This window comes from Ursus maritimus, unplaced genomic scaffold (genome assembly GCF_017311325.1).
Source record: "Ursus maritimus isolate PB19 unplaced genomic scaffold, ASM1731132v1 scaffold_14, whole genome shotgun sequence".
NCBI classification, from domain to species: Eukaryota; Metazoa; Chordata; class Mammalia; order Carnivora; family Ursidae; genus Ursus; species Ursus maritimus.
In genome coordinates this window covers 66,591,455-66,613,900 of record NW_024423786.1, presented here as the reverse complement: position 1 = coordinate 66,613,900, position 22,446 = coordinate 66,591,455, and the positions used below count along the sequence as shown (strand labels likewise).

The 22,446-nt window shown below is 43.1% G+C and overlaps 1 protein-coding gene, 1 long non-coding RNA gene and 1 pseudogene across 2 annotated transcripts in view; 2 read left to right on the top strand and 1 right to left on the bottom strand.

The window, feature by feature from the left end:
- TEKT3 (tektin 3) overlaps positions 1-22,446 on the top strand; it is a 28,836-nt gene that overhangs the window by 5,794 nt on the left and 596 nt on the right. Inside the window, exons 3-6 of the mRNA XM_008688031.2 lie at positions 5,175-5,245; positions 8,920-9,063; positions 11,586-11,808; positions 14,583-14,737. Of these exons, the coding sequence (XP_008686253.1) occupies positions 5,175-5,245; positions 8,920-9,063; positions 11,586-11,808; positions 14,583-14,737 (593 nt within the window). The remainder of the gene's footprint in view (positions 1-5,174; positions 5,246-8,919; positions 9,064-11,585; positions 11,809-14,582; positions 14,738-22,446) is intronic.
- Positions 10,625-10,724, top strand: LOC121102666 (annotated as a pseudogene).
- LOC103660414 overlaps positions 18,626-22,446 on the bottom strand; it is a 32,825-nt gene continuing 29,004 nt past the window's right edge. Inside the window, exon 4 of the long non-coding RNA XR_567804.2 lies at positions 18,626-19,792. This is a non-coding gene — a long non-coding RNA (uncharacterized LOC103660414). The remainder of the gene's footprint in view (positions 19,793-22,446) is intronic.

The window sequence follows — 22,446 nt, the reverse complement described above, 5'->3', positions numbered from 1 at the left end:
ACTTGAGGAAGGTTTTAAAAACATCAATGACTGGGTCCCACACCCAGAGATTGTGATTCAAGTCTGGAGTGGGAGCAAGGCATTGGTATTAAAAATATTCCCCATTTAATTTTAATGAAGAGCCAGAGTTCAGAAACACTACCAAATATTGCTGATAGAAGTTAATGAAGATCTCAATAAGTGGACATATCATGTGAATGTACTAGAAGACTTAAATAATGTTAAGGTGGCCGTACGTCCCAACATGGACCACAGATTCAACAGAATCCTCATCAAAATCCTAGCTGACTTCTTTGTAAAAATTGACAAGCTGATCCTGAAATTCACATGGAAATTCAAGGGACTCAGAATAGCCAAAATAATATTGAAAAAGAAGAAAGAGCACCCACACTTCTTGATTTAAAAACTTACTACAAAGCTACAGTACCCAGACAGTAGTGCTGGCAATAAAGATAGACATATAGATCAATGGAATAGAATTTGAGAATCCAGAAATAAACCCTCCCTTTTACAGTCAATTCATCTTCAACAAGGGTTGCCAAGACGATTCAATGGGAAAGGAATACTCTCAACAAATGGTGATTGGACGGTTGGATGTCTGTGTGCCAAAGACTGAAGTTGGACTTCGACGTCACACCATATATAAAAATTGAATAAAAGTGGGTCAAAGACATAAGTGTAAGAGCTGTAATTGTAAAACTCTTAGAAGAAGACATAGGCATAAATATTTGTGACACTGGAGTAGGCAATCATTTCTTAAATCTGCTACCAAAAGCACAAAGCAAATACAATGTAAGAAAAAAGCGAGAAATTGATCATCATTGAAATGACAAACTTGGGTACTTCAAAGAACATCATCAGCAAAGTGAAAAGACAATCCATGGAATGGAAGAAAATCTTCTCAAATCATATATCTGATAAGGGACTTGTATCTATAATATATAAAGAACTCTTAAAACTAAAGCGAAAAATACCCAAATAACCCAACTTAAAATAGGCAAAGGATTTGAACAGAGAGTTCTCCAAAGTGAATACACACATGGCTGATAAGGACAGTAGAAATGCTCATCATTAGTTCATCAAGGAATGCAAACAAAACCACAATGGACTACCACCTCACAGCCCATCGGATGTCTATGCTCAGAAACATAGTTCATAGCAAGTGTTGGTGAGAATGTGTAAAAGGATGCACCTGCTTTGGAAAACAGTTAAACATAGAGTTGCCATATGATTCGTAGTTCCACTCCTATGTATCTGACCAAGAGAAAAAAAAAGTTCACGCCCGCACAAGAACTTGTACACGAATGTTCATAGCAACACTATTCATAACAGCCATTTAGAAACAACACAAATGTCCGTCAGCTGATGAGTGATATATAAAATGTGGTGTAACCGTCAATAGAATGTTATTTAGCCATAAAAAGTGCTGAGACATTCTACTACATGGATGATCCTTGGAAATTTATGCTAAGTGAAGAAGTCAGTCACAAAGGACTGCACATTGTAGGATTCCATTTCTACGAAGTGGCCAGATTAGGGAAATCTATAGACATTATTTCCACTCTTCCACCATGATTATAGTAGATTAGTGGTAGCCTAGGAGAAGCAGGCTCAGGAGGTTATAAATTGGGAGTAACAGGGAAGGGGTATGTTGTTTCTTTGGGGGGTAATGAGGATATTCTACAATTGGTTCTGGTGATGGTTATATAACTCTGAATATACTAAAAACCATTGAATGATACAAATACATGAGTTCTATTGTACATGATTATAGCTCAATAAATCTATTTTTTAAACAACCACCACCACTGCTTTAGAGGCTTAATATTTTTATTTTTAATTTTAATTTTTTTAAAAGATTTTATTTATTTATTTGACAGAGAGAGAGACAGCCAGCAAGAGAGGGAACACAGGCAGGGGGAGTGGGAGAGGAAGAAGCAGGTTCCCAGTGGAGGAGCCCAATGTAGGGCTTGATCCCAGGACTCCGGGATCACGCCCTGAGCCGAAGGCAGATGCTTAACGACTGAGCCACCCAGGCGCCCCTAGAGGTTTAATAGTTTTTAGACCAGTAGCAGAGGTTACTTTATCTCAAAATACCTAAATCTGCACTTCAAGTAATGATTCGTCAATTGAGGGGTGCCTTGATCATTGCCAACTAATTCAAGTAATGAGTGTATCCTTAGGTCACTCACAGTAGTGATATTAGCATATCTTTTCTTTTAACCAACACTGGTCTAATTTTTTGGAATAAACTAAATAAACTTTGGCAAAGAAAAGAAGTAGCCGTAAAAGGCCTGCTTTTGAAGAAGGTGGCAGCATTGAAATATTTTCTCATGAGTTCTGTTGACTTTTACATTCAATCAGTGATATTCACCAAATTCATACAGAATGGCTTCCCTTGGGGGATTGATCAGGGTACCATCTTTTTGGTCCTCCCAGACCAGGCTAACTCCTTGAACTTTTTAAAGCCAGATGAACCTTGAGTACAGATTAATAGATAAATTAACACTGGAGACAGTTCCAAAGGTCTTTGGTTGTAGGCATTCCCTATTTCCATGAACCCTTCTGCCCCAACCATCTGACATTTATCATATGATGTTATTTAAATTCAAATATAGAAATTATTGTTGAATATTTTTTATAGCAAGGGTTTCATTAAATGCATTTTTTCCCATTAAAGTCCCAGAAATTCCCACTACAGGCATTGTGTATTCATAGTATAAAAGCTCACTAGGATTTTGGGTGTTGAGTAGTATTTTCGAAGCAGTATGCCTTTGGCAACACCTTAGTGAAATAGCTACACACACACACACACACACACACACACACACACACACACACCAAGCCATAGAGAAAGTTGAGGATGAACAACACCAAAAACAAAGACTCCCCATGGTGAGAATGTGCAAGAAAGCTTTGCTACCTGTAAGGACAGGGGGAGCCTTGATGACAACATGAGGTGGGAATGTAGTATTTCACTTATTCCATTAATTCAGAGGATCAAAGGATGAGTTGGTAGGGTTATCACTGAAATGAATTCCAGGCATATTTAATATTTTCATGTGAAGCAAAGAAAGAATAAGACTATATAGTTGAGTAGTAATTGACATTGGAGTGGGGAAGACCTTTATAATCAAATGAACAAAAGTGGAGACCAAAAGAGGATATTTAATAAACTTGACATCATAGAAATCATGAATGTCTACATGTCAAACTCGCTATGCAAAAATAGGCAAGGGGCAAACTGGTTTACAATGTACATATATTTTTATATTATATATATTTATGTATATATTTATGACATCTATGATAGGAAATGATTGAATTTTAAATATAAGAATCCTTGGGGTGCCTGGGTGGCACAGTGGTTAAGCGTCTGCCTTCGGCTCAGGGCGTGATCCCGGCATTGTGGGATCGAGCCCCCCATCAGGCTTCTCCGCTATGAGCCTGCTTCTTCCTCTCCCACTCCCCCTGCTCGTGTTCCCTCTCTCGCTGGCTGTCTCTATCTCTGTCAAATAAATAAATAAAATCTTTAAAAAAAAAAGAATCCTTATAAAGTAATAAGAAAAAACCAGAAAAAGTGCAGAAGCAGGTAATTCGCAAAAGAAGAAAGTTGAATGATGAGCAAATATATAGTTAAAATATTAACCTGCAAATTTCACGAAGTTTATTGTTTGGGGGAGGGGTCCTATCACACTGGCAAAAATGGAGAGGATTTGGTAATGACCTCTTAGTAGGTGAGGTGAGGAAGCGTACTCTCATTTATTGTTGTAAATGGGTACGACTTCTCTGAAGGCAATTGGCTGTATTTGTCAAAACCTGGGGAAAAAGCACACCCTTTGGTGGTGTGTAAACATTTACTGAGGTTGTTCATCATGGTATAGTTTAATGTCATGGGAAGATGTTCGGGTTTAAAATGAAAAGGTGAGGGTCACCCGAGGTGGCTCGGTCAGTTAAACGTCCCACTCTTTTTTTTTTTTTTTTAAAGATTTTATTTATTTATATGACAGAGAGACAGCCAGAAAGAGAGGGAACACAGCAGGGGAGTGGGAGAGGAAGAAGCAGGCTCCCAACGGAGGAGCCTGATGTGGGACTCGATCCCGGAACGCTGGGATCACGCCCTGAGCCGAAGGCAGACGCTCAACGACTGCGCTACCCAGGCGCCCCAAACATCCCCCTCTTGATCTCAGCTCAGGTCATGATCTCAGGGTCATGAGATCGAGGCCGGCATGGGCTTGCACTCAACAGGGAGTCTGCTTGAGATTCTCTTTCTCCCTTTCCCTCTGCCCCTGCTCTCTCTGAAAAAATAAATAAAATCTTAAAAAAATAAATAAATAAATAAAATGGAAAGGCGGGCCACAAAACAATACCTATAGTGTGATCATTCTGTGCTTGAAAAGTGAAAACAGTGACCATGTGTACTTTTTCAATGTCTTCTTGGTGCTATTTTGGATTTCTAGACTTTCTAATGTGAATATGAATTACAGAGGGGAGCAAAAAAATGTTTACTTCAAACATCTCTGATACAATGCATGCTATGTCATAGTGTATATATCCTCGAGGCATCAGAATGCCATGCGTGTGGTCAAGTAGAGCAGCGTACAAACGTGTTTGTATGAGTGTAGGAGCTAAGCTGCGGGGCACAGGCAACAGAGGGAGGGCTGGCCTTCCCGTGTGGAAGTCAAGTTTCCATTTGGACCCAAGAGCTGGATCTATTGAGGATATATGCACTGCCAGAGGGAAGTCCTTTTTTGCCCCTTTCCCTCCCCAGTTTACTTTGTCTTGGAAGAATAGTTAATATAAAAGAAGCCTGCATTAAGTTCAACCCTACACATCACCAGAATTTATTTATTAACTTATTGTTATATTGTTTTAGTTAAGGGACAGAGATAAAAAAAAAAAAGACAAATCCTCAGTTCTACTCCTTTCTCAACTTGTCCCATAATATAATTTTCCAGTAGCCCTATAAAGGGGGGGAAACTCAGTCTAATGTTTAGATTGCAGTACCGTGAGGGCAGAGAGGTAAATAAGTGTGTGTAAAAATTGTTTTCTTGTTTTACTCGACGATTTTTCCAGGAACGGTTTTCTTTGTCGATGTTTTCTTACGCTGTTGACTTTGGATGTTATATCCGATGATGAAAACATTAATGTGTTTTTTTTTCTCAATTGAGTAGGAAGTTGATATTATTCTGTGTTGTCAAGAAAGGATGAAGCTGCATTTGGATAAGGCCATTGCTCAACTTGCGTAAGACCTTTAACTCTATATACAACTTAAGATCTTTCTCTCTCTTTTTTTTAAAGATTTTATTTATTTATTCGACAGAGATAGAGACAGCCAGCGAGAGAGGGAACACAAGCAGGGAGAGTGGGAGAGGAAGAAGCAGGCTCATAGTGGAGGAGCCTGATGTGGGGCTTGATCCCGTAACGCCGGGATCACTCCCGGAGCCGAAGGCAGACGCTTAACCACTGTGCCACCCAGGCGCCCTTCAAATATACAAATAAAATCTTAAAAAGATAATTTTGAGATGCTACAGAAAGGATTTCTGCCCTCAGTTGGAGCATGGCTAAGCTTTCTTTTAACTCAAAAGACTTTCTTTCTTTGAGGAGAGATTGACTTGTATGTATTCAGCCCGACAGCTGGAAGAGTAATGAACTGTGGCTCATTGTGATGATTATTTCCATAACTCCTCTAAGACTCAGCCTTCTCTGATTTCCCAGGGACCCTGGTACCTGCTCCCTGGTGCTCTGGTCACACCATGGCAGCCCTGTAATCGTTCACCCATCCTACTCTCTCCCAGAATACAAATCCCGCTTTTCTTAACAACAGTAGATAGTAGGTACTTAATATTTACGGTAGGGATTGGGGCAGGGGAGAATAATAATCAAAGGAAGGTCTTAAGCAATGAGAACAGCTGTCAGCATAGAAGACACATTGGCTGAGTGTCTTTCCTAACATCACTAGAAAGATGAATGTTCATCTGGCTATGGCCATGGAAAGCAGCATCAAATATGTCACCCAAAGGAAAGGATGCTTCTGCTTCTGCTGACATTGTCAAGGATAACGTGTGAGACCCCAAAAGGAGTAAGTGTTAGAGAGGTATCAGTTCTGCTTGCTTTGTTTGCCCACTGTACCCATCAGGGTTGATACTCTGCAGGTCACCGAGGTTTAGATGGCTGGGATCTCTCTCGCTGTGTTTGGAGGGGGTCTATAGCAGTGTTAAGGATAGGTAGAAGATTAGTTAAGGAAGACTGACTACCCATGGTTTGGTTAACTGTACAGTTTACATGAGCTATAAATACAAGACAGTACAGTTCTGATACTACTTTTTGGCTTCTGCTCCCTAGAAATCACAGAACCACAGCTTAGTGTGGTTCACAGAATGGGGTCTGTTCTGTTTTCTTTGGGTCCAGTTCCTATTCCTATTTTGTTTTATAACTAAAATCTGCGGCTCCTCCTCCATGTTCTTCATTCTTCTTGCTCAGATTGTTCTACTCTGGAACACCACATCTTCATATCAGTCTCTGTTACAAACCACCTCATTCCCGGACCTGTTCAGGTCTTTGCAGAAAGTTCCAGCTCCATGTCTGCACTTGTGTGGAATCTTCAATGGTGATCCTTTAAAGACCTTGGTTTTAATTTAATATGCAGTGGATAAAATGCCTACCTCATTTCCTGGGATGGATTCTCCAGGATTTATGGGGTCCTTACCGAGGTCATTGGGCTTGGTCCAGGGAAGGCGATGGGAGGAGGGCTTTTCAACTCTATGTGCTTTGGAACACCCAATGAAGGCCTCAGTTTGGACCTCAGTTGAAAATGGAATGTCGTTAGGCATCAACATGGCAACCAAGATTTTTCCCATCTTGGGCTGTAAGACAGGTGGAGGGGGTGCTGCCTCAAGCGCTTTCCTTAAGGAGGTTCTGAAGTAAGGTCAGAGGAAGTCAAGGGTGTGTCAGCCCAAGAGAGGAAGACTATGGGGCATCTTGGTCCCAGACCACAAATGAGAAAGGCCTTTAATCCCAGAGTTTCAACACAATAACATTGAGATGGGAGATTGAACACAAAAATAACAAGGGGAGGCAGCTTTCTCATCTTTCCTCTCTTGCACATGTTTTAGAATTCACAGAAGTGTTTCAGGATTCACAAAATGCAGGCTACTGGCGTGTTGCTACCGTCATTTCTGTTTCACACAAAGAGATGAGCTCTGATAGGTCAAGTGACTTAGGTATGAGCTAAGCTAAGGGGAAGCTGCAGCTGGAATTAATCTATTCAATTCAATGTAGGCTTTAGCAAGTGGTTCCTGGATGCCAAGACCATTTTGGGTGCCAGAAACACTGAAATGATGATCATCTTGTTGTCCTGCTTTTTCAAATACTATCTAAGTGCTAATGATTGCCCCATTTTTATTTCCACCCCAGACCTCTCTCCCAAATTCCAGCGACCTCTTTGGTATCTGCACTTGGCTGTTTAATGCATGCTCAAGCTCAGTGTGTTGCCTGAACTTCTGTCTTCTCCCAGCCTACCTGCACACCTCTGTTGATGGAATTCTGTTCCAATTACTCAGCTTCACCTCTCCTCCCCAACTAATGTTTAATCTCCTAGGGGAGTCTCTTGGCTCTCTTTAAAACATACTGAGAATCTGAACACTTGTCCCCTCCCTCACTGCTACCCTCTCGATCCAAGCCACTACTATCTACCTCTCACCTGGCTAATTGTACCTACCCACTAACGGGTCTCCCTGTCCCCTGCAATCTGTTCTAAACCCGGCACCAAATGATCCTTTAAAATTATAAGTCAGTGGTCTCTCACTTCACTCAGAGGAAAACTTGACTCCTTCCAATGTCCTCCAACAAGGTCCTGCGTGATCAACTTCTTCTTCCTGCAAGTCTTTTTTCAAACATTGCCTCCTCAAGGAGTCCTACTCTGGCCATCTTATTTAAATCATCACTCACACTCTTGTTTCCTTTTTCCTGCCTTGTTTTCTGCATTGTTCTGCTAACAAACCACACGATTTGCTTATTCATTAGGGGTATTGCCTGTGTCCTTCCTGTAGAGTGTAAGCTTCTTTAGAGAAGAGATATTTGCTTTGTCCACTGATGCATTCAGGCTTGAACAGTGCCTAACAGGTAGTAGACACTCAGTAATTATTTGTTGAATCAGCTACTGCATGAGTAAAGACGTGGCTCGCCTGTCACCCATGCTTACTCCATGCGCCTATCTTTTTGGTAGTGAGCTGACAGGTGTCCTCTCTGTTTGGCAGGGCAGGGAACAGCATGCATCTCAGAGCCTCTTCCTTCCTAAGAGGGTGGCTATTGGGGCAGATGAGCCTGGGGGCCCCTGATTCCTGATCTCCTTTCAAGCACTCTGTCTCCTGCCCCAGAGCTCAATATTGACACTGGTTTCTGTCTTCTGGCAAACTTCTTAGGTCCCACGTGACCACCTGTGGCCCTTCATCCATATTTGAAGGGAGGCTGGCTATAAATGTCTCAGAACTTCTTGGGGGAATTGCACTCAAAGAATGGGGGAATTAGGGTATAGAAGAGGAAAAAGAAGAAGGAAAGAGAGGCACAGATGTGGACAGATTACTTTAAACCAGTGTCCCTTCTGGAACAGTGTTTGTGTTAGGAAGATGGGTCCCAGCCCCGGGGCTCCAGATATCCACCTTCTGTTTATCTACACCTCTTCTCCTCCAAGCTCTACCACATACCATGGGAGGGGCATTGTGGACAGGTTTCTAATTACGCGTATGTATGGACATCTCCAGCGGAGGCTCCTTTTAATTGGGAAACTGGACATTGTGTGAAAGAGGAGAGACACAGACAGCAGTAGTGGGTGGGTCCCAGCACAGAAGGGCAATTTCTCTTCCTCATATCAAATTGTTTCCTAAACCTGAAACTCCATTTTCCCACTCTGTGTTACAGAGCTAACCGAGCTTCCCAGCATGAGCTGGAGAAGGACCTGAGTGATAAACAGGCGGCTTACCGAATCGACGATAAATGCCACCACCTACGAAACACATCGGATGGTGTCAGCTACTTTCGCGGAGTGGAGAGGGTTGATGCGACGTAAGTCAGGCACGAACCACTTCTATGATTTCGATGTCATTTAATTCATTCTCTCCCCCTTCAAAATGACGCAGCTTACAGGTTAAAACGGAAAACATGGGAAGATGTGGGGAAGATAAAAGACACACCCTGCTTTGGACAAGTTTTCAGTAAGCATGCATATTCCTCAGTCAGGCCTTGACACTTGCCTCCTCTATTGTTTTGTAAAAGAATATTTGTCATTTACACTTATTGTGGTGAGCACTGAGTGACATAGAGAATTTTCAGATCACTGTGTTGTACACCTGAAAGTACTAGGACATTGTAAGTCAACCGTACCTCAATAATAAATATTTTAAAAAGCTCAAAAAAAGAGAATATTTGTTGTTTGAATTTCTAGCTGTGAAAATAACAGCAACTCGAAGCAGAAAACCTAGAAAACACAGAAAAAGCGTAAAGAAAATAAAGTGTTGTCAGTGTGTTGGATGCCCTGGATTCCGTGGGGTACAAGCTGCTTGTTAAACTGGTTCTACCAATGGTTTCTTTGCCAGGGCTCTGGATGCAGTCTTGGGTTCACAGTCTTTTTCCAGCCCGTCCCCTTAAAAAAAATCAACTTGATCGATTGAGGTGAAATTCACTTACACTAAAATGTGTTTGGTCTGAGCGTACATTTTGGTGAGTTTTGACACTTTCTATGCCTGTGTAACCATGACCATGGTCGAGATGAAGAATGTTTTTGTCACCTCAGAGAGTTCCCTTGTTCTCCGTCCCATGCTCACGCCCCTCCCCCGTTTAAACTGACCCCCACATGGATTCTCTTTTGTGGGGCTGGTCACCCCCAAAGCAGCACCGTCTCTTAGCACTCCTGTAAATAGGAGCAGCATATGTCAACTTTGATTTTTAAATTCTTCAGTGTGAATCAGATTCAGACCCTATGTCCTAAGTGGTCCCCTTGAAATGCCCCTTACTTGGCTTAAGGTGAGCAAGAATCATCTTCCTCTTCTCCTTCTGGGGCAGGGGATGTGCTGTGATCAAACCACATACTCTGAGCACCTTGCCCTCCACCAAGGGCCTCCTCTATTTCCAGCATGAATTTTTAGCCATCCTTCATGGAATGTCAGGGTACGGAGCATGTAGGGGGTTATTTTGGGTCACTGTGGCCCAAGCTAACACCTCTAGTCAACAGTGAGAGTCTTATTTGATATCCCATTATTTCAACAAAGAAATGCCACCTGTAAGCCCCCATGCCTAACGTTAACTGTTAGTCCTTCCAAAATTGTTCCACACATGTAGAAAGAGATTTATATGTTTAAAGAACGGCATTACACGCATACTATTTCTATACTCCGTCTGATTTTTCATTTCACGATATATCAAAAACACTGTGAGAATATTCTATGGTATAAGTTTGCATGTTATATGGATTACTTATTTAAATGTACCATAAGTTACTCAACTTCACTTTTGGACACTGAGACTCTTTTCAGTTTTTCAAGGATAGTCATAAATATTGCTGAAAATTAATGTCCTCACATATACATTTTGGGGTGCATTATTTCCTTACGATAAATCTGTACATTGCTTGCTTTGGTAGCACATATACTGACATTGGAATGGTGCAAAGATGAGCATGGGTCTTGGGCAAGGATGTCACACAAATTCACGAAGCACTCCTTATTTTTAGCCCTAGAGATGTAAAGTAGAGCTCCGTGACTGTAGTTAACGATACCATGTTGTGTATTTGAAAGTTATTCAGAGAGTAGAACGTTAACAATCCCATGTCGTGTATTTGAAAGTTATTCAGTGATTAGAATGTAACAGTTTTCATCCGGAGAAAAAATAATTGTAACTATGTATGGTGATGGATCTTAATGAAATTTGTTGTGATAGTCAATTGGCAACGTAGATGTGTATCAAATTATTATGTTGCGCACCTACCTGAAACTAATGCAATGTTATATGCCAAGTGTATCTCAGTAGAAATTTTCCATAAATGGAATTTCTGGGTTATACACATTTGATAGTATCTTGCTGTATGTTGTCCTCTAGCATTGTTCTACCGATCCAACATTCCTGTCTGCAGGATATGAGAGAAATCTTTTAAAAACATGCTCACCAGATAATTCTCATTCTCTTCAGTCTTTGCTGTTCTGCGGAAGGGTTATTAGTATGTTGCTGTTTTCGTTAGGACTCCTTTGATTAGTCCTGAAGTTGGGTATTTTCTCACATGCTTATAGAGCCAGTGAGAGACATTTCTTACAAGCCAAAATACCCATATTCTTCATCCATTCCCCCCTCCTGCCCCCTCCCTGCTGATTGGCAGAGGACTGAGTGTATGCTTTGGATTTACAGAAACTGAGCAGAAAAACAAGGAACAATTAAGAAAAGTTTTAAATAAGCTTTCCTCTGATGTTTACGTTTGATGCAATAAACCAGGATTCATTGATAGAGGGTTTCCCCTTTCACAAAATGAATGATCGCCTACAGACGGTCTAGGCCGATTCATCATTGTCACCATTGTATGGTTCTACTTTTTTTTCCAGGGTCTCAGTGCCCGAGTCCTGGGCCAAATTTACAGATGACAATATTCTCCGTTCCCAAAGTGAACGAGCAGGCTCTGCCAAGCTAAGAGACGACATTCAAAACCTCTTGGTCGTGACTGCCAACGAGATGTGGAATCAATTCAACAAAGTGAACTTGGCTTTCACCAATCGCATTGCTGAGACTGCAGATGCTAAAAATAAGATTCAGATTCACTTAGCGAAGGTAAATCAAGGGCCAGTGGTACCCCTTAGCTGACCTGGAGAGATAGAGCAGGGGGCTCTGGGACCACAAATCTCTCACCACTCCCGGAGAGATGCCGTAAGGCGCATGACCTCCTGGCCATACGGACGAAGAAAAATTAAAAACAGTACAAAGCACACCATTTATTTTAGCCAGGTAGCCAGGTGTCAAAATGAAATTGGAATCCACTGGTTTTTGGAATACAAAGAATGCACTATGCACTGAAAGGTTCCTAGTATTTAATAGAAACAAAAATATTATGATTAAAGTTTAATGAACCACTGTATGTAACTAGGAAGTGAATTTATTATTAGAACATATGGTAGGAATGTTTTCTGTTAAATTATTTCAGGCCCTTTCTCTGGAATACAAACCAAATACAGGAAACTATTAGGTGCTTCAAAGTGTTTCTGATATTGAACTTTTTAAAGCGCTCTAAGCCTAAGCATTTTACAGGGACAATAACATGAAGGATTTAAACAGAATTTGAGTGTTTCAGGATAAACAAGGAGCTCTTTCTTTCTTTAGCATTGGTCTTGGAGCTCTTACTATTTCTGTGGGTTAGGCTGCCTATAGGTTTTCGTTTCTTATTTTAAGAACCTGACACAGTCGGCCATGTGTGCTGGAAGACGGGATTACCCAACTGAGGGCACATGTTTTCTCAGACGGCAGCAATTTAAGTTTTCCCTTCTCGTGGTGTCTTCTTTGGACAACAAATATTTATGGGGCCAGACGGTGTGCTCCCTTCTGTGAAGGGCAGCGAGAAGCCTAATATGCAGTTTGGGTCCCAGGAAGCGTGTATCTGTGAAGATGTGCCTACTTAGGAAGAGCTCATGAACAATTAGTAACGATAGAAAATTACAAATGGCGCTTGCCAGATAACAGACGCAGAAAGCATTGTTGGGGTTCAGAGAAAGAGGTGAACATTCAGGTGGGCGACGTCTCGAACGAAGCCTTGGGAGGTAGCCCGTTGGAGGCTGAGTTTGGATCTGGGAGAGAAGCTTGCAAAGGCAGCCAGAGCCATGTTGTAGAGAACATCGATGGGAAGATGGTCACTGGGCAGTACGGAGCTATTCTAAAGGCCTCTAGAAGCCTGACCTGATGCAGTCCCTTCGTTCAACAAATTTGTATTTACTTCTGCATGAGTTCCCCGGGCTGTCCCCACAAAGCACTACAGACTGGGTGGCTTCAACAACAGCAGTCATTTTGTCATTTTTTATTTTTCACAATTCTGGAAGCTAGAAGTCCAAGATCAAGGTGTCAGCAGGGTTGGTCTCTTCTGAGGTCTCTCTCCTTGGCTGGAGATGGCCGTCTTCTCCCTGTGTCTTTACTTGCTCTTCTGTCCATGCATCTGTCTCCTAATCTCCCCTTCTTATAAGGACACCAGTCGTATTGCACTAGGATCGAGCCTAATGACCTCATTTTAACATAATTACCTCTTTCAAAGGCTCCATCTCCAAATACAATCATATTCTGAGATACTGGGGGTTAGGACTTCAACACAGGCACTTTTCTGGGGGTGGGGAGGAGGATAGCATTCAGGCCAGCACAGCTCCATTCGAAGTACTGTGCTGGGTGCTTTGGGGTATGCACCAAGAGCAACACACTGGCCCTGCCATCTTGTATCTTAGAGCGAGACGAGACCTGAAAGTAGAAAAGACCAGAAAGGTGCAGAAAGAACTCCTCAGAGCTGCAGATAAAACATTAAGTTTAGCAGAAGGAAGAGTTATTTCCACTGGTGAGAGACAGGGATGGCTTCAGGGGGCAGGGAGCCCCCGAGGCTGGCTTTGGTGATAGGAACAGTGCAATGATTTTCAGCAGGTTGTTGAAAGCTTGGGAGGGAGGTCAAAGCTTAAGTGACAGATTTCAGGGCTCCTGGATTATGCAAGTGTCAGATCCGTGAGGTTACATGAGAGCTCTGCAGGGGGAGAAAGGACGGAGCAGAGAAGTGGCTCAGGACAGAGTCTTGTCCTGGAGGTAGTGAGGAACAGATAGAGAGAGGCAAGGAATCAGGACAGCGGCTGGCCAGAGAAGACACACAGGTTTCAAGGAGAGGGAGACATCGGGGAGGGTTATTGTCGACTTTGAGAGTACAGTTTCACGAGGGCCACTGGGTCCAGGAATCCAGGGGCCACCTCGAGATGAGCTGGTGGAGAATTGCGAGTGCAGAGGTCAAGGTCGTAGAAGAAAGAAGAGTTGTCCGAGCATAGGAGAGGAGACCAGGGAGGGATGTGGGTTTATGCAGTTTGGGGGACCCTCCTTTAAGAAAAAAGAATATAAAATCAGGACTCCCAAACTGCCAGTGCTCCTCTCTTGCAAGGGAGACACTCAGAAACTTGAACTTGACTTGCCACAAGGCAAATCTTCCACTAGCAGGACAACATCTCTAAGACACTAGTGAGAAGACAAAAGAGGCAGGACATACCGATGTGAGGAGGGATGTAAGGGCCACGCACACCTCATGGCCTCACCTTTTTACAGAGTCGCGCACCCATGTGTGCTGTAAATATTTAACAATCAGTGATCGGGGGGGGGGAGGAGGCTCCAATTTCTCGTATTTGCTCATTTCTGTGGTGTAGATACTCCCCGCCTGGCAGACTGCACCTGGAGTTGGGAAGAGACATACACAGTCAGCTCTCCAGAGATCCCCGGGGAGGGGGCTGGGAGGGAGCAAGGCCCTCAGAGAACCCACTTCCCCACTGGAGAGGCCAAGGCTGGCCTCAGACCTTATCAAGCATTTGCTTCTCTTCACACAGACCCTGCAGGAGATCTTCCAGACTGAAATGACCATGGAATCCATCAAGAAGGCCATCAAGGACAAGTCGGCCTTCCTGAAGGTGGCTCAGACCAGACTGGACGAGCGCACGAGGAGACCCAACATAGAGCTCTGCAGGGACATGGCTCAGCTACGGTGAGGCAGGAGTGGTCCCTCGGTGGGAGGGCCAAGCTTGGGGTGCTCCTTGGGGCAACCCACCAGCCCCATGGTGGCTCCATACTCTTTATGAAGGTGCTTTCCGCATTCACACCGGCCACATGGAAGAGTCCAGTAGTGGTCATTGTGCAGGAGCCTTCTTCGGAAGTGTTAATAATTATTAATAAGGAGCGTGGAGTTTCGGTTGGGGAGGATGAATAAGTTCTAGAGATGAATGGTGGTGATTGGCACACCACAGTGTGAAAGTACTTAATGCCACCGAGCTGTGCACTTAAAAATAGTTGAGACGGTAAATTTTTTATGTTATGTACATTTTATCACAATTTAAGAAAAAGGAAATGATATCAACACTCTATGCAAAAAAAAAAAAAAAAAAGTGATAATAAACCCGAAGCCTCATTCAGTGGGACCAATGTGTCCTCTGGGTTCCTCTGTGCTTCCCTGGGGTCTGGCGTTTCCAGAACACCTCTCTTATAAGCAGCAGAGTGCATCGCTTGCTGTGTGGTTTTCAGGGCCTGGGACTCATCAGAAAAGGGACTCGTGGTGCCAGTTCCATTGACCCCTTTCTATTTGTTCTCACCCATTTGTCCTCACTGGCCTCTTCTGGCATTTAATATCTACTCTCCTCATTAAGACGATCCTTGTGGTCCCCTAGGACCCCTTCAGGGTCACTTCAGTTTGTTGTGTTCTCAGTGGAAATCGAAAACAGCTGGCCTTCATCAAGCACAGCCCCCATAGACGCGGCCACAAGACTCTCATGCCGCCATTTATCTACCCAACCCTAGGCGCCTTTTATTATGATGATTTTAACTTTGAACATTCCTTTTAGGATGGGCTCCTTAGGAACTGGGCAAAGCTTTTCTCCCCCTGATGTCTTGGCTTCATTTCCCTTTTCCCAATATCGGCCAGCTTGCCTTTTCTTTCTGGATTTCTTCATGGCTCTTCTCAGGTCAGGAAATGCTTTATGCAGAAGCAAATCAAATTTATAGCAACTGGAGGAACAAAGGGGCCGCACTTGAACTCCAAATTCTTTTCTGGTGCCCTGGGGAAATGCCACTAGTCTCGTCTCCAATCTGGTTCCATGATGGGATTCCCTTATCGTCCCAAAGGATTGATCCTAGGGATAAAACAGCTTTAAGCCTTGCCAAGGAAGTGAGTGTGGGTTTCCCGGAGGGTAAGGGAGATCGTTGTGAGGCCAACAACGAGGAAGACAAGAAAGATGGTAAAATGGCAGGAGAGTCGGGCGCCGTGTATGGATCTCATTTTGTGCTGAGTCCTATCCTCAGCCCCTTACACAACCTCATTCATTATCTGCATCTCACAAATAAGGAAACTGAGGCAGAAGTGGGTTGCGTGACGTGCTAAGTAGAGGTACAGTTTGAGTCCCTGCTGGCCTCACTGCAGAGCCCTATTCAACCAAACCAACTGTTTGCTTCTGCTTCCCCCCATCCCCGCTTTGCATATATGGTGCTTTTGTCATAGTCCTATCATACGCCCAATCCCATCTGACCTTCTCAGCGCCTTTATGGAGCGGGTTGACCAAGCAGGTACGGTACCCCCATCTCTCTCTCACAGAGGATGAAACTGAGGGTCACAGAGGAGATCCTTACAGCAAAACACCCTACCCGTATAGCATGCATGTTGTCCGTGTTGGGTGCTAAGAAGAACACTCTAGAATATATGCCCGTGGATTAGCTGCATTTCTCCTCGTGGAGCTGTTGTTGTCTGGGCCTGAGCCATAGGCTGTGCACCCAGGCTGGCCACACGTTTCCCCAAGTGGCTTCCAGAGAACCCCTCTTCCCACACAGCCCGTTCATTATTTAGGATAAGCGGTCCTCCACTCCGGAGGTCAAGCAGGTGCCCCACGGCCTGGCCGCGGTGTCCACATGCTTCCGAAAAGGGTGGCAGCGAGTCCACGGCCATCTGGCCAGTTAGGATTAGATCATGCATTGTGGCTTTCTGCAAATCTTAGTAGGGGAAGCTGAGCAAAGTTTCATTCGCTGAAAATTTCTGCAGAGTCACCTTAAGTCAAGATGGGGATCTCTCAGTTGTTCAGCCTGCCATCGGACAAGCCCGGGGCTGCTTTTTCAAAGGGTTTTGAGCAGTGGTCTAATTGGAGTTACAGACAATGAGCCATTGAAGGCTGCTTCTCAGAAGCTGAGTTTTTACTTTTATCCCCCTTCACAGTTAGCGGAATTTACTTTCCCGTTGCTTCCTATAGAATCCATGCTATGTCCATTTCCTCTGCTCCTTTATTGACTTTAGGACAAAACCTACTTTTGTTTCCATCAGGATTTCTTGTTTAAGTATCGTTGCCAAAAAGACCACGGACTCAGGGGAGCGAGGACAGAGAAAAACGGCAGTTTTTATTTCGAGACTTTTATTTTCATTTACAATGTTCTGAACGGGTTCTTTCAAAAGTAATTCTAAACATTTTTGGCATCTTTGGAGGCAGGCCAGACCAGGTTCTGCTTTGCTTCAATAATCTTGGTACATTTAGGGGGGAAAGAAAAAGGACGGTAGCTTTATTTGTATTTGAATGCAAAATGTTTTTCAGTTCTGTAATTTCCCCCCAAAATGAGCGGTTTCAGCAGAACAGCTCTCTGTGATCTCCCCAGAACAAGGAAGCCGAGGCAGAGATGTGGCCTTGAAAGATGGGTGAGAATGTGTTTCTAAGGGCACAAGGGGAGGGAATTACAGGACCTCCCAGCCCTCATCCCGCAGCAGCGGGTGGCAAGGGTGCTTGCTAGCCCCCCGCATTTTGTGGATCTTGAATTCCCTTTCCAAAAATTAAAAATTACAAAAAAAAATTAAATCATTGATCTTTCAACATCTGTATTTCCAAAAGTTCCCTCCCGGGATAAATTTTCCACTAGACTAGTGTTTGTCAGCTAGAACTAAGGACTCATAGATCATTGTGCTCCGTTTCCTGCCTCTGGGTTTGGGTTCCTTTTAAAGCCCGCGGAATAGCTCCGGGGAAGGTGAGAGGCGGGGGCCCGGTGCGATTATCCAGAACCTGGGGCCATAAACCCCATCAGTGGCACTGTTGCCGCAACCTCCCCAAACACCTGTTGCTTTGCTAGTGGTATTTTATACCCTGGGATCTTCCAAGAGACTCTCTTTTTAACCCACCTTGATCGAAGCAACAGCAGATTTTGTGTTTACCAATCAGAGACCAAAGGAAACTTTAGGCACTTTGGTTTCAGTTCCTCTGCCTGTTGTTGCTTCTGTGGGCCTTTTGTGAGCACCTTGCGGCTTTCGGGCTGCCTGCAGGTGTCTTGAGAGTGGACCCCTCCGGGCTGGTGTATTTCCCAAGGACGCGTTTCTAGACCATCGCAGTCCGATTGCTGTGCTGTCCCGGCAAGATAAGTTTGCCCCGTTGCCCTGTTGCGGTGTTGGTTTCTAAAGGTCAAAGAGAGTTTAAGTCCCTCAAATTTGTGTTTCCTTTTTTGTAAAATACTTACCGCATTCTTCCTGGCTTTAAAGGTACCATGTGTTCATGATGGAAAAAAAAAATCAGAAAAAGGAAGTAAAAAAATAAAACCCATCTTGGATTCTTTGTGCCATCGAGGGTTGCTAACGGAGGTTAGCATTTTGTGATATTTGCCACCCGACTCGTGAACATGGATAAGCGGTCCTTATTGTGATCCAATTGTGATCGCGCTGCCTATGGGGTTTTCTATCCTGACTTTTTCTTTCTTCTTCTTCTTCTTTTTTTTAAGATTATTTATTTGAGAAAAAGAGAGCCCCTGCGCATAAGCAGGGGAGGGGAGGGGAGGGGAGGGGCAGCAGGACAAGGGAGGGGAGAAGCAGAGGGACAAGCAGATTCCTGCTGAGCCTGGAGCCTGATTCCCCTGGATCCCAGGACCCTGAGATCATGCCCTGAGCCGAAGTCAGACACTTAACGGACTGCGCCACCCAGGCGCCCCTACCTGGACTTTTTCAATCAGCATCATATTGTGAGTTTCTTTCCCCACAGCAAGTACAAATTCTCTTTTTCCCCAAGTGTTGCTGGCATTGCTTCCATCATGTGGCTAGAGCACAGGTGATCATTAGGTACGAATGCTGTTTCCTCTTGTTCTCTCATACTACTACTCAACAGAAGATATCACTGCAAAGAAATGGTTCCTTTGTTCTTTTGTGTCAAACGTTGTCACCGTATTTTTCCCTGCAAGTTTTCTTGTTCAATTTCACAAGTAAGCTCGCGAGGCATTCTGATGTTAAAATGAATTCAAGGAATACAGATCTCTATGGAGTCCAAAATGAGAACCCCCTTCTCTGCCCTCTTGTCTCCCCTCCACTCTGCCTGACAGCGGCTTCCGATTTGGCGCATCTCCTTCAAAATGTGCCTTTAGGAAGAAGAAAGCGTGGAGGGTTTGGGGTAGAAAAAATTGTTACATTAGTGCCGTCTTAATATTCTGGGCCAGGCACTTTCTAGGCCCCTGTGGTGGGGTTGCCCGATTTTGCAAATCAAAAACCTGGGATGGCCAGTACAATTTGAGTTTCAGATAAACAATGAATGGTTTTCAGTATAAATATGTCCCAAATATTCAGAGAGACGGAAAGTAGAATGGTGATTGACAGGGGCTTAGGGAGACGGGGAGTCCGGGTGTCATGAGGACCAAGTTTCCGTTTTGCAAGATAAAGAGCTCCGTGGCTGGACCGTAGTGATGTTTGCACGTCAGTGTGAACGCAGGGAATGCAGCTGAACCGTTCGCCTAAAAATGGTTAAGACGATAAATTCTCTGTTGTGTGTATTTGATCGCAATTAAAAATAATACTTACACTAAAACAATTGCACATGTATTTGAAATTCAGACTTCCCTGGGCATCCTGTGTATTAACCTGGCCANCCTACACGATGCGGATTATAAATAGAAATGGTCTTACCCACGGGGGTCCTGGATGCTGAAACCAATATCCCGGGTCTCTGCTTCCGCCCTTTGCTTGCAGGGAGCTGAGCCAGTCGGGGCAGGAAATGGGACCCGGTTCCTTATTACGGCCAGTGAGACTCCTTATTTCCTTCTTGGTTTCCTGGATAACCGTGCAAAGCTTATAAACACATGTGGGCCTCGTGCCTGTGGAAAGGGCTGTTCATCAGTCCCCCAGCTCAGTTTCCTTGTCTGTGAAACAAGGAAGCTGGGCTTGATGACCTCTCACATTTATCTTCCAGCTGCTGAGTTCTGGGACGCTAGACTGTTGCCTTGCTATAATAATGATTTTAGCATGGCCTGGATATTTTTCTATGATGTGAAATCCCTTTCTATCCCTAGGGACACACATATCTTTATTGGTCATCGCTGCTGTTCTCTTTACATTACTGTATGTTTTAATTTTTTAATTAAAAAAATTTTTTTTATGTAGGCTCCACGTCCCACGTGGGGCTTGAACTCATGACCCTAGATCGAGAGTCTCATGCTTTACCGAATGAGCCGGCCAGGCGCCCCTGTATTACTGTATATTTTAATTAATTCCATGCACCTCCAGTCTGCTGATAAATGAATTCCCAAAGGAAGAAAACCTTAAAATTGAGTCACTAGTTACAATATGATAAATCTGGACTTGTGTTTTCAGCTGACCGGAGTTAGGCAAGGGAGCAGCATGGTAACTAAAAGCAGCCGATGGGGTAGTTCCGTGCAAAACTGTAAGGAGAGTTATCTGAATTCCTTATACCTCAGTTTTGTCATCTGTAAAATGGAGATAATCATGGTATCTACTTCATGGCGTTGAGGATTAGATTGTCTGATCCTGTAAAGTACTTAGGGTAGATATCTATATATCATGTATAGTGTATATATATATGATAAAATACTTAATAAATGTGTTGCTATCATTATTATTATTGTCTTTTTATAAACTGTCCCCTAATTTTTTTCTTAAGTAACCTCATAGTCATTTCTCCTCAATATAATTGGTCACATCAGTGGGTAAAGTTGCCCCTGCTTAATTGCTCCCCAGGAAGAGAAAGACTTTCTAAATATAAACACAATAGAAGAAATCACGAAGAAAGAGAAAGATTTGGCTGACTGTAAAAAATTGAAATCTGACATACAATAAAAACATCGTAAGCAAAATTTAAAAAGGCAAAAAAACAAATTAGAGAAAATATTTGCCAGAAGCAAAGCAGACCAAAAAAAAAAAAAAAAAAAAAGAATCGATATGCCTAATATGGAAAGAGTTCTTTGCAAATGAGTAAGAGAAATAGTAACAGTTCAGTAGAAAGGGAGCAAAGGAGAGAAGCGGTTCACAGAAAAAAATGCAACAAGCAACAAGGCCAGTAGACACTTAGGGAAGGTTTGCTAATAATCAGAGAAATGAAAATTGATACAATATTGACTAATATACTTTGAGGAGATGCTATAGATTTTTCCATGAAATGAATTTTTCCTTTTTTGTCTTAATGAAAAATATGTCATTTTTTAAATCACAAAGTAATTAGAACTACAACCTGTTTCACTGTTTATATAGCTGATTTCAAGCCTTATCCTGTGCTATTAACGTTTTTTTTAAATTTAATTTATTTATTTTTTAATAATAATTTTTTATTATGTTATGTTAGTCACCATACAGCATATCCTTAGTTTTTGATGTAGTGTCCCATGATTCATTATTTGCATATAACACCCCGTGCTCCATGCAATACGTGCCCTCCTTAGTACCCATCACCGGCCTATCCCAGCCCCCCAACCCCCTCCCCTCTGAAGCCCTCAGTTTGTTTCCCAGAGTCCATAGTCTCTCGTGGTTCATTCCCCCTTCTGTTTACCCCCCATTCATTATTCCCTTCCTTCTCCTACTGATCTTCCTGCTATTTCTTATGTTCCATAAATGAGTGAAACCATATGATAACTGTCTTTCTCTGCTTGACTTATTTCACTTAGCATAATCTCCTCCAGTTCCGTCCATGTTGCTGCAAATGTTAAGTAATCGATCTTTCTGATGGCTGAGTAATATTCTATTGTATATATGAACCACATCTTCTTAATCCAGTCATCTGTTGAAGGGCATCTTGGCTCCTTCCACGATTTAGCTATTGTGGACAATGCTGCTATGAACACTGGGGTGCATATGGCCCTTCTCTTCACTACGTCTGTATCTTTGGGGTAAATACCCAGTAGTGCAATTGCTGGGTCATAGGGTAGCTCAATTTTTAACCTTTTAAGGGACCTCCACACTGTTTTCCAAAGTGGCTGTACCAACTTGCATTCCCACCAACAGTGTAAGAGGGATCCCCCTTCTCCACATTCTCTCCAACATTTGTTGTTTCTTGCCTTGTCAATTTTTGCCATTCTAACTGGCGTAGGGTGGTATCTCAATGTGGTTTTGATTTGAATTTCCCTGATTACGTTTTTGACAATTGCAAATACGTTTAGTCTGGGAACTTGAGGCGTTGCCTTGGGACGTTGCTGGGGGGCAGGAGCATTATAATGTCAGGAATGCCCCGTTAACTAACCCCTCCCACCGCCATTGTGCTGAATTCTAGCCACCCTGTGAGGTTGGGAGTCCCCCTCTTCCTAACAATGAAAATAATTTCTATGCTAAAATACCAACGTAAGTTAGCCCAGCTAAGCTTTGATTTGTCCCATTTTTCCTATTTAAAGAAAGTCACATGTTTACAAGTTCCTCTCTTTTTAAAAATATAATAATTTAATATGTGTGTGTGTATGAACATTTGATGGCTTCCCTAAAAT